The sequence below is a fragment of the Maylandia zebra genome, linkage group LG4 (assembly GCF_041146795.1).
Source record: "Maylandia zebra isolate NMK-2024a linkage group LG4, Mzebra_GT3a, whole genome shotgun sequence".
NCBI lineage: Eukaryota > Metazoa > Chordata > Actinopteri > Cichliformes > Cichlidae > Maylandia > Maylandia zebra.
Genome location: NC_135170.1, coordinates 21,268,312 through 21,287,274, shown reverse-complemented (window position 1 = coordinate 21,287,274; position 18,963 = coordinate 21,268,312). Strand labels below are relative to the sequence as shown.

Sequence of the window (18,963 nt, the reverse complement as noted above, 5' to 3'; positions counted from 1 at the left end):
TGAGGAGAAAGTCTCTTCACAGAGGGCCCCTCCTTGGCGGTGATACATAATGTTTCACACATCCAAAAGTCCAACGATCTCTGGCAGCGATATTTAAAGTCACAGCGAAGTCTACTTTGTATTAAACTATTCAGTAGGTGCTCTTTTTTTGATCGTTGTTCTCACACTTAGGAATAGATTGTCACTCTCGGAAGAGGAAGGAGAAGAAGAAAAAAAAAAAAAAAAAAAAAAAAAGGGAAAAAGGGGGAAAGGGGGAAACCCCGGGTAGAGAATAATTGAGGACTCACAGTTCTAAAGTTAAGTAATCCCGTGGGAAAATAATCGATACCTTGAGTGACATAGATGAGATCTTCATGTCTTGAGAGCAGCTTGTATTATCCTCTTACTGCGCCGATTCACTGCCACACTGTTGCTCGTAAAAGATGCTCCATCTCCGGTCCCAAATCCGTTGAATCTGCTCCTGGCAGCTGCACAGTGTATCCTCTCTTTCTCAGCTCAAGCGCAGCCTCCCTTGCGCTGCCGTAGGTTCGTACACCCGTATCCCAATGGATACGAATTTTGTCCAGCGGTGTTTGGAATCTGACGCCTTTTTCTTTCAATGCCCTTTTGATGTTCCCATATTCCCGACGTTTCTGGGCCACCTCTGTGGCATAATCATGGTCAAATGATATATGCTGACCTTCATACTCCACTTTGCCAGCCCAGGCTCTTTTCAAGATGTCCTCCTTACATATGTATTCCTGAAAATTTATTATTATTGACCTGGGCGGCGCATTCTGACCCGGTTTTCCCGTCAACGCTCTATGGGCTCGTTGTATCCGTAGTCTCATATCCTGTGGCAATGAAAGAGCTTTTTTCAATAAATCTTCCACGAACTGTGGCATCGATTCACCTTCTACTCCTTCCGGGACTCCGTAAAGTCGAATATTATTCCTCCTGGATCGTCCTTCCAAATCCGTCATCTTTCTTTGTATAGATTTGTAGTTTTCCATAACTTTGATTAAAGCATCTTTCATGGCTGCGTTTAATTTCTCCGCTTCCGCTATTCGTGTCTCTGCTTCTGTCAATTTACGCTCAAGTGTGTTGGCTTTTTCAGTATTTGCAGAGATGCTTTGATAGACTTCTGTTTTCAATAATGCCAACTCAACTCTCATGTCTTGTTTCAACTCTTCTCTAATTTTTAGCATATCTTGTTTACTTTCAGCGCGAAATGATTGCAGCTCCATCTTGATGTCTTTTAACATTTCGCTAAAACTCTCGGAGTCCCGCCGTTGATCAGAGTTATCCATTTCTTTATATTCTTGGTATGCTGCTCGCTTTTTGTGACTTCTCGTCTTCTTACCCCCACTCATCCCAGTCAAGAATCACGAATAATTGTGTATCTTCTTGAATTTGGGGGGTTAATTAGAAAAGTTTGCTGCCAGACTCCCAACTACACGTCCATCTTGGTTTCTCCTTCCGGAAGTCTCACCCCATATTTGATAAAATCAAGTGCAGAAGAACATCTTATGTTATTAACATGCAAATCTCTGTTTACTGTACAATATGTTATAAATGGCACTGAGATTAAATTACATATGTTACAGATTCTGTTGGTTCTTTCTTCTGCAGTTTAATTTTGTCCTCTTCCAGTGATGGTATTGGTCAAAGTCAGAGCCAGCCAGGCTGGATCCCCTTCCCCCGGCATAGGATGTATTTTCAATCCTAAAATGGACATCCTAAAAGCTGCCATTTCCCACTGTCTGGTGCACTCTCTCTGGAACTGACACTGTGTCATCGGCTTGTTCAGTGGAAATGACAACAACGCCTCTAGGGTAGTAAAATGGAGAAAAAAAAATGGGTATCCCTAAATGCTCTGTGAACTTTGCTCCAGTCACCCTATCCTCCTTTCATCTCTCTCCCATCACACTCTCACTCACAGAGACGATGGTAGACTGGACTAATAAGTGCACTTAAATTGAACAAAATGCTAAAGTCTCATGGGCTTTGGGAATTAATGGAAAAATAACCACTGGTCCATTTCAGCCAGAGCATCATCTGTTGTTGAAATAACGCTATTTATTCCCTTTTGTTAATGGCATTACTCCCAAACCTAAAAATACAGCCAAAAAAATCCATTAAGCTTATAGACAGGTTCAGAATGATATTTCAAGTAGATTTGATAAAATGAGACTTGGATTGTTGAGTTTGGATTCATTTTGTCTGTAAAGTAAACCAGTCTGCTTGGCACCATCTGCATAGCAGATAGATTCACCAGTTGCAGAATGCACTTACATATATATGCATATTATGCAACAGAGTAATTGAGAAACTCTCCATGGCCTAATTTAACTAATTACTTACAGATGGCAGCAGGAAGCAGATGCAGTTACCTCATTGCGCCTTAGCACAGGTGTTTCATTCAGCTGCCATTTCTCACACTTTGCACGTAGTCTCCTAAGTAATGGATGTGCTTATTAAAGATGAAATGAATGAAGTCATACAGTGAAATGCCATACAGCGTGTTTCATGTTGCTACAGATAACAGCCTTTAATTTAGGCATGCATGAGATAAACACATGATTCATAGCAGACAAACAATTTCTTTTTCTGTCTTTTTTAAAAACGAAATTAATAATAAATTTACATTAGCATCCATAAACAGAAGACTTAAGCGTCACCACCGTTAAGCTAGTATGGCGTTAAATTCTCTCATTTTTTGTATCTTCATATCAGGGTTGCAGTGTGGCTGAAGCTTATCCCAGCTGTCATTGGGCAAGAGGCAGCGTACTCTCTGGACAGGGTGCCAGTCTCATGTACAGATAATCATTCTTTTTTCATATTCACCCCAACAGTCAATTTATAATCACCAATTAACCTTTTATGTAGTCATGGGGAAAAAAATTTTTTTTATAGGGCTCTATGCAAACATGTGGGAAAATGAGCTTGAAACAATGGTTTTCTGTCTGACTTTATTAGTCTCGCACATTGTTGTGAGTGTATTCTGACACACTCTACTTTACATCGTTACTTCAGTTCATCGAGGTTTGCAGGCCTTCATTTATGCACACCTGTCTTAAGGTCCCACCACAGTCTAATCTTTGATTGGGTCATTGCAACACCTCAAGTCTTTTCTTTTTCAAACATTTTGTTGTAGATTTGCTTCCGTGCTTAGGATCACTGTTGTCTCAGAACCGAGTTTCAGCCAAGCTTTAGCTGTCGGACAGATAGCGTCACATTTGCCTCGAGGATTCTTTGGTTCATGGTGGCTGCACTATGTGCCCTGATCCTATGGCTGAAAAACAAGCCCAATCATCACCCTTCTACCGTGCTTTGCAGTTGGTATGAAGTGTTTGTGCTGATATGCTGGTTGGCCAAACGTAGGTATCGCAGTATTGACCAGTATTGTGTGGTCTGACCTTCCTGGGAAGATTATGGCATTGTTTTAACACACATCTGAATGCTCCAGATCAGCAAACTGCTAAAACTTTGATGAAGGTGATCACACTTGCTAGTGGTCAGTGAATCAAATGTATTTGAGTGGCAGCACCTGGCTGTCTCTGGGAAGATGCCAGAGTACCTGGAGAGGACCTATGCAGGCACAGGAAGAACATGCAAACTCCACAGTCCAGCGGATTCAAACACATGTTTACCTTGAAGAATATATTCATATATAAATATTAGGGGTGCAACGATACTCGTATCGTTATTGAACCGTTCGATACAGTGCTTTCGGTTCGGTAGGCATATGTATCGAACAATACAAAATTTGTAATTTATTTTATCAACTTTCCTTCTGACGATGCTGTCTGTGTTGAGCGCTCAGTGAATCTGCGTTGGACTACTCCGCCTAGGCTGCACTGTCGAGCGCAGATCCACTAAGCGCTCAACACAGACAGCATTGTCAGAAGGAAGAGCGCAGGGCAAGCCAGCGAGACAGAAGTTAAGCTCTCCTTGCAACATGGCAAATTGAACCTCCCCCACCCTCATTCAGATCTGGCGTTTGGAATTATTTTGGTTTTCATGTGAGGCATGACCCTGAAGGTAAGCGAGTCATGGACTAAAGTAAAACAGTATGTTGGATGTGCCACGCAATGCTCAATTACATGGGTGGGAACTAGTGTGTTAGCGCAGTTAGCTCGTTAACGTGTTGGTCGTCTAGCCTCAGGCACGGGCGATCAGGGGTAGCTCGTTAACGGAGATTTGCTGTGTTGTGGCGTTAACGTCATTTCAACGAGATTAACGCTGACAGCACTAGTGGGAACACAACGAATATGACTGCACGTTTACGCCGACATCATCTTAGTGCAAAGACAAGTGGAAGCAGACAAAAACAACAAGCATGCATGCTACAAACTTTACCCGAGTCATTTAGACAGCCGTTAGCACATGATTCTCCTTATGGGGACCTGATATGTTTAATATTGTGGCGAGCTTAGACAAGGTGGAGACGGAGGTGTCGTTTGGTCTTGCTTCCCGTGAGCTAGCCAGGGAGCACAGCCGTTTATTGACATCTGCAGAAGAACACTGCCGCTAGCTAACTGCTCAGCGCGGCAACCGCACAGCAACAACAACAACAACACACAGGGCGCCCTCTGACCCCGGAAGGACACACCGTCGCAGCGAGAGGGCGTCACCCGTCACTATGGCAACATGAACAAAACATAACTGTACAAACAGAACCCCGAACAGCCCTGACCCGCTACAATATGCTGCTGAGAATATAGCCCAGAAGAAGCGTATAGTATAGCTTTTATTTTGGAAAGAGCCATTTCTCTGTAATAAACTCTCTTTTCCAAACATGAGTGATTCCTCAATCAGATACAGGGCTCGCAAAATCGCTAGCCCGATATCCCGGGGCTAGCGATTTTTCCAGTCGGGCTACCAAAATCGATCTCTGCCCTGCCCGTTGGGCTATTGTAGGAAGGAAAAATATATGTCAATGCTTTTGCATTCTTTCGGAAATGTAGCTGGGTAATTATGTCATTGGCATCGATGAGCCACTGTCAATATGTGACATATTGAAATCGCGTTTGAATTTGCGCTTGTTTTTTGCTTTCACTTTGCAATCGCGCGAACTGTGTATAGAGAGCGACAGCACTGATTGGTGAGTGATGATAATTTGCGCACCAATTCCTCTGACATCGTCTTATCAATCGTTAGCTTACTATGCAAACATGACAAGTGAAATCTCCCGCAGCAAGCTTAAACATATGAGAGGTTGATCGCACAGAGAATCGCTGACCGTTGTGTGTGTGTGTGTGTGTGTGTGTGTGTGTGTGTGTGTGTGTGTGTGTGTGTAAAAGCAGCAGGATATACATTTTAGTTCTGCTGAGCCAAATAAGACAGGTCAGGGTGAAGAAGTGACAGCCAAAGAAAAGCTTACCACAAAACGGAAAAGTTATGACAAATCAGACTATAAGGCAAAAAGAAAGTGCAGCTTTATGGTTTCATGGACAAAATAATTTCTGTGGCTGCAATATGACGAGCTAAATAACCAGGGCTGCACATAAGTGGTCCGCAGGTGCGCATTCGCTGTCAAAATAAAATAAAAAAACGCGCACAAGATAAGAAGTTGCAACGCGTGTTTGCATACATAAGATTTTCTGGAGGAGGACAGACATTTGTTTAGAACTCTTAAAGATGTCGAAGAAGCTCCTTTAAGCAATTACTTTGGTGTTCCTCCACCTCCAAAGAAATGTCAGAAGGAGTCCGAACCACAAAAGAAGCGCGTATTCTCGGAAAAGTGGTTGCAGGAGGTGAGCTGGCTTCAAACAAATGATGAACGCACAGAGATGTGGTGCGGAATGTGCCGTGAAAATCCCACTCTAGTGGACAAAAACAGTGCTTTTTATATGGACGCAAACTTGCGTTGCAACTTCTTGTCTTGTGCGCGTCTTTTATTTTGACAGCGAATGCGGACCACTTATGTGCACCCGTGTAAATAACATAATGTTCTGCCGGGTGTGTTGTTGGTTTTCTCTCGATTTCTGAGTCGACAAGCGCCTTTGTTACTGGGACCAGTCATTTTAAGAAAGGCCCCCATTAGAACCCATGAGAAATGCAAGAAATGCATTATTGCTCAGTCTGCAATATCTTTCCCAGAACAAACACCAATTGCAAATAACATACTAAAAATAAACCTGAAAAATCTGTTTAGAACAGCGTACTATGTTGCAAAGAGTGAACTACCACTGGCAAAATTTAGCAGTCTTTGCAAACTTCAAAAAGCAAATGGCCTCGATCTTGGTTCCACTTGTCTCTTACCCGTGACTTCAGCGGAAATTTCAAATTCAGGATCTGACACAGACTGATTCAAGTCCTACACAGTTCTTACAAGTTCATAGAAATTTCTGTTCAATTAGAACCAAGTATTTGAGTTGATGATTGTAATTTTTATACAATGTTGTAATTTGTTTTTCAACAATTTTTTGATTAATGTTTTGTTTCCTTTACAATATTATACTTTAATGTATAATATTGTAAAGGAAACAAAACAGGAAACAAAACATCAATCAAAAAATTGCTCTCTTTTTTATTCAGGCTACTTAAATTTATTTTGGGCTACTAAAAACTGAAGAGTCCCTGCCCGAAGGGCTACCAGGGATTTTGAAATTTTGAGAGCCCTGAGATATATTTATTTTTTTAATTACTTTTGTTTCAGCAACATTAAATTTAAAAACTGTACTTTTGAGTTAAAATATATATTTATAATTTTAATAAATGACAAATTAAAAAGGCATGAACATTTTTTTGTATTGAAAAAATATCGAACCGTGACACCAAAGTATCGAACCGAACCGAACCGTGAATTTTGTGTATCGCTGCACCCCTAATATATATACATAATTTTTTTCCCTAAACCTTTTGATGTATTAATGTTCATATTCATGTTTACTTCCTATGTGACCCCTACCTACAAGAGTAGTAATAGTAGTAGTAGAGTCTGAATACTTAGCTGCATGTTCTGTTATGTGTGTGTGTGTGTGGGGGGGGGTATACATGAGCTCACAAAGCAAGAAACTCTGCACAAAAAAAACAAAAAAAAAACAAAACTTCTTTAATGTTGCTGGTTGTCAAAAACTCCAGGGTGTCTCTGCGCTGTCTTTCAGTGTGGGCGGTTGCATTTTCCTTTTTTATATCTGGGTCACATAGTGCTTACTTAAATTTAGCCTTTGTGAACTTTGCATGCGAAAACTTTAATAGCTTTAGCTTTGCTATGACAGATGCCATTTTCTTGGCAGTAAGAGAAAAACAGCCGAATACACTTTCAGTGTCTCCCTCTCCATCTGTAGATTCTGGACCGAAAAAATGGTGAGATTGAGGAGATGAAGAGCCTTCACCGGACCAAGCAGAAAGAATCAGAGGAGACGATCCGTAAGCTGGAGAAGAAAGGTGAGAGGTCACATGATTGCGGGGTTAACATGAAGGATGTTTGTACTTGTGTCTCTGCCACTCGGAGTAAAAAGCCTAAAAAGATGCAATTCCACAAAGGATTGCACTGGTGTAGAGTGACACTCTCCAGCTGTGCTGCTCAATCTAAAATTCAGTCACCTTATGTGTCTTTTTATACTTGATATCCTTCTTTTTGGTCTTGTTCCTTTCTTTTCTCACGTGTCTGCTTTAAGAGTGTCCGATGATAAAACTGCGTCGCACAGAAGAAATAGTAGCCATTCAAATAGAAACAAAATCTTTACTGTCATTGATTTCCTGACAGCACATCAGTCGAGCACAAGTGTGCGTGCATGTCTGTTCATGTGTCCATCTGTTCATACCCTGAGGCAGGGCCTGACTGCTCTTTTGTGTGTTTTGTGTCTGCGCTTACCCGCAGTTCAAAGCGTGCTGCGAGAATCCCAGGTCATCTGCGAGAGCAAAGAGAAGCAGATTGCAGAGCTGAAGAAGATGTCGGATCAGAGCGCCGACTCTTTAAAAAACGAGTGGGAGAAGAAGGTATGAGGATAAGTTGAAGGGCTTAGAAATTCTACAGGCCAACGCCGTGTAAGCAGCCCTGAGCCAGAGGAAGACTGTTTGTTAGCATGAGACAAGCAGACTTTGCTTTAAGCAGCCAGGCTGTACCTCATTCCTTCATGTGGTGCTTAAGTTAGTGTGGGTTTTTTCACTGCTGAAAAATTAATGCTCTGTGCCCTAGGTAAATTGTCTTTTCACTCCTACAGCTCCAGCTAGCTCAGCTGTGGGGGCTCAATAAGATGCTAATGAAATTTACACTCATCTCTTCAGGGTCGCTCAGCATGTGCTAAATGATGTTATAGAAACACTTTTTTTTCTCTCAGATCACATAAAAAAATGTGTAGCATATGAATTATGTTTAACCCTGTTCAAAAAGAGATACTGCACATCTAAAGAAGCAGACGGTACTAACTCCACTTTTTGGAAGTATGCACTCACTGTCACTGTATTAGGTACACCTGTTCAACTTCATGAACATGGTCCATCATAGACATGGTCAAGACGGCCTGCTGAGTTCAAACTGAGCATCAGAATGGGGAGTAAAGGTGATTTAAGTGACTTTAAACAGCATGGTTGTTGGTGGCAGACGGTGCCAGGGCTGATCTGAGTATTTCAGAAACTGTTGATCTACATTTCCCACGCAACGATTTCTAGTGTTTACAGAGAATACATGAGGCCAGAGCTCAAAGGAAAATGGCCATACTTGTATTATTAATATTTCTAGCTGCTGGTAGTTAGAGCTGTTCGATATAATGATATATATCGGATGACGATATAAAAACGTCTATTGTTTCATTTTACGCTATCGTTTGTTTCGTGGTGTCGCAAAATAAACTGTTTACGGCAATATTTTTTCATCGTTTTGATGGTCACTGTAGTGGCTATATTAATTTCTTAAAGTTCTCTCTTTCTCTTATATTTAATATAACCACACTACGGACGGACAAGCGCCTGTTTTTATGCGTTGTCGTTAGCAACAACAACGGTAACACCATCGCGTGTCCGGTTGTTTATGTTCCACATAAACCTTTCACAATAAAGTTCAAGATCCTGTTGAGACTTTTCAAAATGAACTGAATCACATGAAAGAGCAGATTATTTACGGATGAGAAGCAAAAAAGAGCCGCCAGGTGCTAATAAATAAACCTTAGACTCAAACGTTAGAACAGGCTTTTCCCCGCAGCACGCCGTGTAATAAATACTCACAAAGAATACGGCGGCCGTTACAACTTACAGTATGTCTAAAAATGTATAGTATCATGCATCGGTTAAAACACTCGACTCCAGGTACACGACGCGCAGCTCGAAACACTTCCCGCAAGTCGAGCTGCTCGAGATTCACAGAATTTACAGAAAATGTTACATTTTTGTGATTTATATCGTTATCGGACGATAGAATTCTTATATCGGGATATGAGATTTTGGTCATATCGCACAGCCCTACCGGTAGTGGTGTAACTGGACAATGACAGTGGGATTCCCATTACAGATAAATCTTCAACAACTGTGTGATGCTATCATGTCAGCATGGACCAAAATCTGAGTAGTGTTTTCAGCACTTCATTGAATCTATGCCATTAAGAATCAAAGCAGTTCTAAAGGCAAAGGTGGGGCCAACTCATTATTAGCAAGGTATACCTAATAAAGTGGCTGTTGAGTGTATGTATGTAACATTACAAGGTGTGACGTAAATGTCATTTTGTAACTGTTACCCAGAAGCCCAAAAGTTTCAGTCACTATATACTTTATAAACAAAGAAAGTATGGCATGAAGGTCTGGTGGAAGTCTGAAGCTAAAAGCCCATTTGACTGTGAGATATGAGATTTCTTCATCAGTCCACAAGTCCTTCAACAAGTCCTTCATCGAGTGTTTTTAATATAATGAATTGGTTAGACAGATTGGTATCTGTCCAGGTTGTACCCTGCCTCTCGCCCATAGACAGCTGGGATACGCTCCAGGCCTGCCGCGACCCTTAAAAGGATAAATGGCAGAGAATGGATGGAATTGATTTAAAAAAAAGAGTATTATGGGGTCTCTGATTGCTGAAAAGTGTTTTTATACTTTTAAAAATTAAAAGAGAAACGATTGATCAGTCATCAATGACTGGAATCGCGGCGAGGAACATCTGTGACTGACATGTAGATGTTTCATGCCCTTGCAGCTGCATGCTGCCGTGACAGAGATGGAGCAGGAGAAGTTTGAATTGCAGAAGAAACACACACAGAATATCCAGGAACTGCTGGAGGACACCAACATCCGACTGGCTAAGATGGAGTCTGACTATAATGCACAGTCACAAGCAACTGTGAGTACAGAAACAGGCATGTGTGAGTCTGGATGTGTGTGTATGTGTCAGCTTTACTGCATTAATACAGCAGCAAAGATTAATCTTACTAATATTGTTAGCTGTTTTTTTTTTCTGGCTTTCTGTTAATCTGTGTACTATGTGCACAAACAGTATGTTGATGAAACACGTGGGTGTTACTCACCCATAGTTGCTGTGTTACTCTTATTAAACTGTATGCAATGACACCCAGTTCAATACTACACATGCTTGGATGTCTGATCACAGCAGCTCATCAGTCAAGTGTGCGACACTGCCTCGTATCTTCTTTCTACTTTTATAGTTAAGCAACCATTTCATGTTTTATTCCTGAAATGCATGTGTCACATTTTATAACACTGTTGACATGAGATGCGTAAGATGCTACAGTAGCTCAGATTGATATAGACGACTTCATCATCATTTTATTTATTTATTTAAGTCATCTTTTTACAAGTTAAATGAAAGGAAAAACAACACCATCTGCCTCTGGCTGTAGATTTGAGGTGTTGAGGATCAATTGCTCTGCACACTTTCAGACAAAAAATAATTTTCTGGAGCAGCTTCTTTGAAATGTTGTGTTAGCACTCAGTCTGTTGGTGTTTTTTGTTGCAGCTGCTGTGTGTTGTGTCTGCTGAGACCAATGATGTGATTTTCTGACACTGAATTATTAATCTCCACACCCTGATTTATGTTGGACCTTGTGTTGCTGCACATACCAAAGTAGCAGATGTGCTGGAAGACTCCCACTTAACCAGTGGTCCCGTGGATTTACAGATGCAGTGTTGTGCAAAGGTTTTGAGCCACAAATATGTATTGTAACGTGCAAACATAAATGAATATACGGTATATAGGACAAAAACAGAGCTTGTACAATTCTAACAAGACTGAAAGACAATATTTGGGATGAGCACCTGTGTTCTTCACCACAGCCTGAACTATCTAAAGCAGCTTTCCTGTCATTTCTTTAAGTTGTCTTCAGGAATAGTTCTCCAGGCTTCTTGAAGGACAGTCAAAGCTCTTTTTCGCATGTTGGCTGCCTTTTTTGTTCTCTGTCAAGATGATTGCACACTGCTTCAATAATGTTGAGGTCCAGGCTCTGGAGAAAGCTCAGTGTTTTTCAATTTAGATATCCCTTTACTGCATTGGCAGTGTATTTGGTGTCACTGTCATAACAAAAAAAAGGAAGTTGTTGCCAATCATATAATATTGTATGATGGATCAAAATCTGACTGTACTTTTCTTGATTCATATTTACATCAGATTTGACAAGATCCCCAACACTAGGGCTGAAATACAGAATCTACACCATGTTTTACATATGGCTGTGAAAACCTCTCTCCTGACCTTGTCCATACATACTTATAACTGATTTTTATTTATTTTTAATTTTTATTTTTATGGCTTCATCACTCCACAAGACCTGTTACTACTGATTTTCAGACACTTTTCTGGAATTTGGCAAATCTCAGCCATTTCTGTCTGTCTCCCTTCCTTCAGAATAGCTTTTTGTCAGCCACCCTTTCACAGAGACCACTTCTGATGAAGGTTCAGTTAACAGTAGATGGATAAGATGAAGGGTCAGATACATCTCTCAGGTCCTTTGTCAGGTCTTGGATGACATGACTTTCAGATACCGTTCACCTGCTTTGGACAGTTTTTAAGGCCTGACACTTCTTTTGTCCACTGCTTGTCCAGTTTCCTCTTTTTTTCCCACTAACTAAAGAAATGGAAACAAATGGTGTGACTGGCAGCAAGTAAATAAAGGACCTAAAGATACTGTTGTTCTTTTGCTAAGTTGTCAGTTATGTGTAGACGCGACACTGGATCATCCATTGAGTTAGGTGCTTTTTTTTTTTAATACTTTAATGATTTGTAGGTCAGTGTTAAGTGACTTTAAGAACCAGAAAAAAAACATTCCTCCAAAAATGGGTCAGGAATGGCGACTGCACTGAAAATAAGCATCAGATGCCAAAGAAATACTTTAAAAGGCCAGTGTGATGGGCTGAGTTGGGTAGGAGGAGTCCTAGGAATTATTAGAAAAATAGGGTTTCCATTTATTTAACCCTAAAAATTATATTTACAAAAGTAATAAATGTTGAGCTCATAAAAGAGGTCAAAGAAACAAAACTTAACTCAGGCAAAGAACTGCAAACTTAACAAACCAAACAACTGCCCAAACAAACATAACTGACCTAAACAGGAAATGACACACAAGGGTATATATGATGGCTGATCACATCACTATGACACACGAGGGGTAACTAAACAAAACACAATCATAAACCACAAAAACCATGCAGTACAGGCTAGTTTGTTAATAAACTAAATACCAAAGAAGAACATCAAAACCACTGAACCCTAAACTCAAATATCTAATCAAATATAAAAACTTTCCAAACCAATCAATAAACTTATTGGAAACTAAAGTGTGTTATTGTGTTCAAATGAAGAAATGAAAATACACAAAAGTTACCGACTTTAGAGTGTGGCCATGGGTTTGGGCATGCAAGCAGGCTTCTTGGAAGCAAAATGCGAAGAAAGGAGGAGTGGCTCAAGACTTGCACAGTAGTGTAAAACTCACATGATGAGCATATAAAACACAACATATTTAGTATTTTATTCTGGGTTAACTTAGTCACATTTTTGTGTCCATCAGTTACACAGTGAGTGTTTGTGTAAATCGACTTTAACTACCTGACTTGTCGTGTTTTCCCTTACTTTTTTTATTATTTATTTTTGTATGCACATGTTTGTTCCATCTGTCTGTGATCACGACTTATACTTAAGATAGTGTGAGCAGCTTTCAGAGATTCATCCTAAAGAGCAGCAGGGGATGCAAGTGTTCAAACGCTTAGTGTAGGCAGATTATTTTCTATGCTCAGCACCACCTTTCACTGGAACAAACAGGATTCTCTGCGACTAGATTTACTTCTGCTAAAAAGTCTTTCCTCAGTTAGTTCTAAATGTATACATCTGTCGCATGGCTAATCAGGGGGGGAAAAAAGGGACCCACAACACTCAGTGGCTGAAATGAAAGGAGACATTCTCTAACCTCTGGCCAAGAATGACTCTCATATCTTGTGCCTGTCATCTTTAAAAAGGTCTTTGATCCAAGTATGTATTAAATCTTACCCATTGCCATGATTGTGCTTGAAGATGTGCGTGCACACATGCGTACACACCTCCCAAAGCTGCACTTTCTTTGAAGTCTTATGAAAGGACTTTGGTTTAAGTGGGACTATGCACATTTCATTAGCTGGGACCATCAACACCAGAGGCCAGTTGAATGCACGTGTTTCATAAATACAGTTTCTATCAGTATCAGTGTTCATGTGTTGCCATACACACACGCTGCCTCTGGCCTTAGTCTGTCAACAGGGCCACATTTAAGAGGCTGCAAATACTGAATGGTTCATGGTTGATTTACCCCCCCCCCCATTTAAAAAAAAAAAAAAAATTAAGGCCAGACAAGGTCCAAGAAATTGGGGGGAAAGGCCCCTTGTCACTGTAACAGCTGCTGTCCTCCTGTAGTGTTGGGCTATTCACAAACACACGCTGAGGATATGTGTTGAAGGTAGTCTTTATCTCAGGTGAGTTGGTACAGCACCTTTTTGTCAGCGATTGCTGTCTCTGTGCTTGATCCTTTAGAGCTGGAGTTGCCTCATTTTGCCCCATGTTGACTTTCTTGAGTCTTTCAATATCCAGATGAATCTTCCTTTCAGTCCATACTCCTCATTAAATAGAAGTGAGCTCCAGTAATGCTGAACATGTGCTTTTGTGCAGCAAATCACATTGTAGTTGTTTGTGGTCAGTGCTACTCCTCTACTAAATACACTGCTCGAAGAAATCAGAGTAACACTTTTTGATCTGATGCAGGATCACCATGCACTAGTTGTGCATTTGGCTGTTGTGGGTGTCACTGCTGGTAAATGGACTGATTCTTATATAGCACTTTTCTACTCAACTGTAGTGCTCACAGCACTTTATACAACATGCATCAGTCACACATTTATACAAGCACTTTTTCCTATGCTTTTCCTACCTGTGCTTTCTATCGAACAATCAAAGACAATGGTCCAAATTGAGTCCACGATGCCAGTGAACGCTCTTGGTGAACCCCAAGAGCATATCTCGGATACTTTGGCATGCAGACTGTAGCAGCCAGAGATCGAACCACCAACCTTCCAGTTAGTAGATGACCTGCTCTACCTCCTGAGCACCAGCCACCAATACTAGAGGTAGACAATGCTTGGACCATACGGAGGTTACAGTGGTAGTCCAACATCTTTCAATCTTCTGTACCTAGGCCTGTGCTTGTTACGGCACACATGTGCCATTGCCAGGAAGTTCTATGTCTCCCCGGCATGGAGGCAATTCCAGGAGAAAGACAGTTACTCTAGGGTAGCTGGACAGGGTCATAGAAGTTCCTTAATCTATCAGGAGGACCGGTATCTGCTACCTTTGTACAAAGACGAACAGGGTGAACACTGCCACACCAAACAATCAGAAGCAGGCTTCATGAAATTGGCCTGAGAGCCAGAGATCCTTTTATGGGCCCTAGGCTGACTGCCTGGCACCAGTTAACCTAACATTAATGTGTTTGGAAACCACTGCACCACTGTGCCGAAGAGATGTAGATCCTAAGTTTATATCCAGGACACAATATGAAAAGTTTGCTCACATCACACGCAACACAAGCAATCCAGGACAACCTCAAGTCGATGATTCATTCCCTTCAAATACAGCAGACTGGATGCAGCTTAATAACAAATGAAATAAAGACTGTTCATCTGCCCACCGCTGCCTTGTGGAGTTTCTCTCCAACAGAAGTATCACAAAAAGATACTTCGGATGTTGTTTTTGGCTCTTATCTCTGCACAGGGCAGAACAGGTAGAAGTGACTGAGTAGGTGTTTGAAAATAAAGACAAGCTGCTATCTGCACCAGCCAAGCTTTTAACAGTAGTCCGTGCACGTCCAAACCAAGTAAAGATAGAGATGCATTTGTAGCAGTGCCACATTGTCTCCACTGCTGATATTCCACTGATTGAATGGGCTTTTCCTATATATAGGATATAATTAGTAACACTGTTTTAGACAAATACAGAATAACTGGTTTCTGAAGATGGCACTAATCCTTTTAAAAAAACATTTGCTGGACACTTATTCCTCAAGCTTACTATTTCCCCCTTACTCTATCCTCTTCCTTTAATAGTGTTTGCTTATTCTATATATGTATTATAGTGATGTTTTTATGAGGACTTTTGTAAGTCTAACCAAATTCTATTATTAGAATTTGAAGCACAATATGCGTGGCCTCAGGAGACGAGCGATGATACAGGCTGCCTTCCAGTTGCTGGCTGTAGTTCAGATACAAATATTGTGAAAGGTCGTCCATCACTTTTTATGACTTTTTTTGTCACAGCTTACATGTTTTGTTTTGTTTTCCCCCCCTCTTCAAAGGCTTAATCATTTCAAAATCTTCGAAGAGGAGCGTAGCTCATAATCTAGTTTAGTCTGCACTTCACACAAAGTCATTCTCCTTCTAAAACACCTAATTAGGGGACATATTTTGGCCCCACTGAGGGTCCAGGTGTGCCGAGTCAGGCTTCAGTATGGAGACGTGTCTTCTCATCTCCTGCCAGAAAGCTAAGTGTCAGCATGCGTCCCAGCACAACACAGACTCCTTGTTCCTTTTCTTAACGGCCTACACTGCTAACACAAAGACAAAGGTCTCTCTCAGCAGCCTTGCCGGGCGCAGCTCGCATACTCTTTTCAAACGCACCATTCCCCGCCTTTCCCGTCACCTTCAGTCATCGCAATCTTCTGTCATCATCTAGATCAACTAGCACGCTCCGTCTTTAATCAGCGCCCCGTCATCGCCTTTATCGGCCCGCCTACACTGCATTCCACGCTGTCATGTGTACATACACACACACGAAGACACATATGTGCATGTTGATGGACAGTAGGCAGGGAAGGGAAGTTCTTTTTAATCAAAACAGTGTAGGAAGAAGCTGTCTGTTTAGGCTGGACTTTGATCATTGTCTTCTGAAAGTCTGAATCTTGATCAAGTTTTTGACAGTGGAAAAGAGACTGAAATACCTCAACGCTGTCATTGTGTATGCTGGAGTCATTTGATCTGATGCAGGATCACCATGTTCAGATATTTAAATCGATGAAGTTATAGGCTTTTTATGATGCCCTATGTTGATGTACCAGCACTTTACTGCCACCAGCGTTAAATGTCAGTAATTTAAGAGATGTGGCTAGACTTTGAAATTGCCAGTAATATCAGGCAATTTTCACACACTGACCCATCTAACAACTGATTATTGTCTGTTACTGGAATTGTAGAAAGAAAATGCGGCCTGTGCAGTTTGCTATTATGGAAGCATTCATTAACTTTTACATTTTCAGCTGGTATCACTATGAGTTTATTCTTATGTCTCAATTTGGGTAATAAGTTTAAACAGTAGCCAGAATGTAACAGAGGAACAACAGCTGACTAGAAACATGTGCATCTGAGTTGTTTTTTTTGTTTGTTTTTAACTTGAGTCTTCGTATGCTTACATGACAGTAAAGTTTATCTCGTCTTTTCTCTTACAAAGGGGTCTTCTAAAAGTTTGCCATGTGGAGCAGGGAAGGATTTTCAGCTACAAATTTTATTAGCATGTAATAGTATTACACATTTTTGGAGTAATTATCATTTATTGTCAATGAGTGAAGTGAGAGGATCATTCAGCTGCACTGTTAGCCACATGTTAGCTTCGATACGTTCATATCAGTGACCTGATTTCTGTGGAGCATGCGATCCTCTGACTTATGCTCATTTTCCCGTGCTGACGCCCTTGGCGGTTCAAGCTGTTTGATTTCGTAACAACTTGTGTGTCCAGGAGCAAACGATGAGAGAGCTCGAGCTCCGGGTGAAACAGCAGTCAGCAGAAGGGGAGAAGGGCAACACGCTGCGTCAGAAAGTGACACAGGAGAAGGCTGAGCTGGAGATCCACATTGCATCTATCAGCACTGAACTCCAGGAGGCCAACAGACGGTATGAACCTGTTTGGCGTGTGGTATAGGGGTGGATTGAAAGATAAAGAGGAGAAGAGTAGCTAGTGCTAATATTGAAAGCTTTTCAACACTAACCAGCTTTTCATGACTAGGTTTTACTGCCATGTGCTTTTTAATTTAAATGTCTTCTTCACATCTTAAGAAAGCTTTATGTAATCTATTGCTAGTGTGCAGCGGATGGAAAGTAAAAATGGTGTATGAATAGAAACTGATCTGTATGTGTGAAACTCTTTCGTGAAGTCTGAGTCAAGCTGTTAGCTTTTCACAGGATTATGATCCTGCAGAAGGAGAAGGAGGAGCTGAGCGAGCAGCATGAGCAGGCCATGCAGAAGCTCCAAGTCAAGTACGAGACCGACTTGAGCCACTTGCACCATGAGCATGCTCTCTCGGCTGCTAAGGTTCACATTACCACAACACACTCACACGTATCTCCCTCGGCCTGCTAAATTTTGCTGCTGACTGATTAATAACACACAACTTTTAGCAAATCTCTCCACTCTCTATTGCAGGCCTCTGAGGTGATGGCAGATTTAGAGAAAACTGTGGCTCAGATCAAACAGCAGCTCGAGGACAGTGAACATCGAAGACACCAACAAGTCAGGGTATGATATGATTCGGGTGGCGACGCTCATTTTAAACCTCTCTTTCGTCACTGCAACAATACGAGCTTTAAAAGTGCTTGTCATTAGCAGCTCTCTCTGACCTATTGATTCGACTCTGCTTCCTTTCAGGATCAAGAGATGAAGTTTCAGCAGGAAAAAGATGAACTGCTGATCAGCTGTGAGAAAAAGGTAGTGTGTTCCTGTTCCATAAGGAAAAATCCATCTGCCAAGCTCAGTAACCTCCTGTCATTATATCAAAACCACCCCTGAACAAAGTGATTAGTGGAGATCAAAGCTTGGAGCCGCATGTTCCTCATGGTTCTCTGCTCTTGTAAAATCCTAAAAGCCTCAGTTAACAGGTAGATGTTAGGCTGGCACAAAGGAAGGCAGGATGGTAAGTTGGTAATTTAGAACAAGAATTATTAAGTTGTAAAAATAAGAAACAAGTTAGAAGCAAATTGAAATAAACTTTTTTTTTTTTTGGGGGGGGGGGGGGGGGGGGTCTGTCTGAAGTATGCACTGTCTCTGTACCCAGGCCTGTGCTTGATTACCCCCTCTCCTTTGAGAGACCCCTTTTAAAGCCATAGAGCAGCCATAAAGCATAAAGTACAAAGGCTATTGTTAATGATCTGAGCTGGACCAGACTAGGCCAGGCCAGACTTCATAGGTAAAGATCAGGTTTAAGCTCCACACTGCAGCTGGGTCATCTTCAAAGTGCCACATCTTGGTGGCAGGCTGGCATACACATCTGGCTGCCTGTGAGTGATACACCTGCAAAAACTTAGCAGGCATGTGTGTTCTTTATTTGGGGTCAAGGAGGATTTAAATTAAGCTTCCCTCAGTGGATTGCTTTTGATGTGTGTGTGTGTGTGTGTGTGTGTGTGTGTGTGTGTGTGTGTATTTCTTTCTTTTTTTGCCCTCGTAATCCACCTGTATTTTTTTTTCCCTACCTTTTCCTCTTCTTTGTTTGCTTCACGAGGTGACGGGGGAATGAAAGACAGACAAGTCCGTTGTTCATT

The 18,963-nt window shown here is 41.3% G+C and overlaps 1 protein-coding gene across 6 annotated transcripts in view; it reads left to right on the top strand.

Annotated features, from left to right (window-relative positions):
• Positions 1-18,963, top strand: part of cep112 (centrosomal protein 112) — a 137,846-nt gene that overhangs the window by 38,525 nt on the left and 80,358 nt on the right. For all 6 annotated transcript variants that reach the window (XM_004558319.4, XM_076883145.1, XM_076883142.1 and 3 more), the window contains 7 exons: positions 7,275-7,374; positions 7,811-7,929; positions 10,109-10,252; positions 17,168-17,322; positions 17,611-17,740; positions 17,852-17,944; positions 18,074-18,133. In XM_004558319.4, coding sequence (XP_004558376.3) covers positions 7,275-7,374; positions 7,811-7,929; positions 10,109-10,252; positions 17,168-17,322; positions 17,611-17,740; positions 17,852-17,944; positions 18,074-18,133 — 801 coding nt within the window. The remainder of the gene's footprint in view (positions 1-7,274; positions 7,375-7,810; positions 7,930-10,108; positions 10,253-17,167; positions 17,323-17,610; positions 17,741-17,851; positions 17,945-18,073; positions 18,134-18,963) is intronic.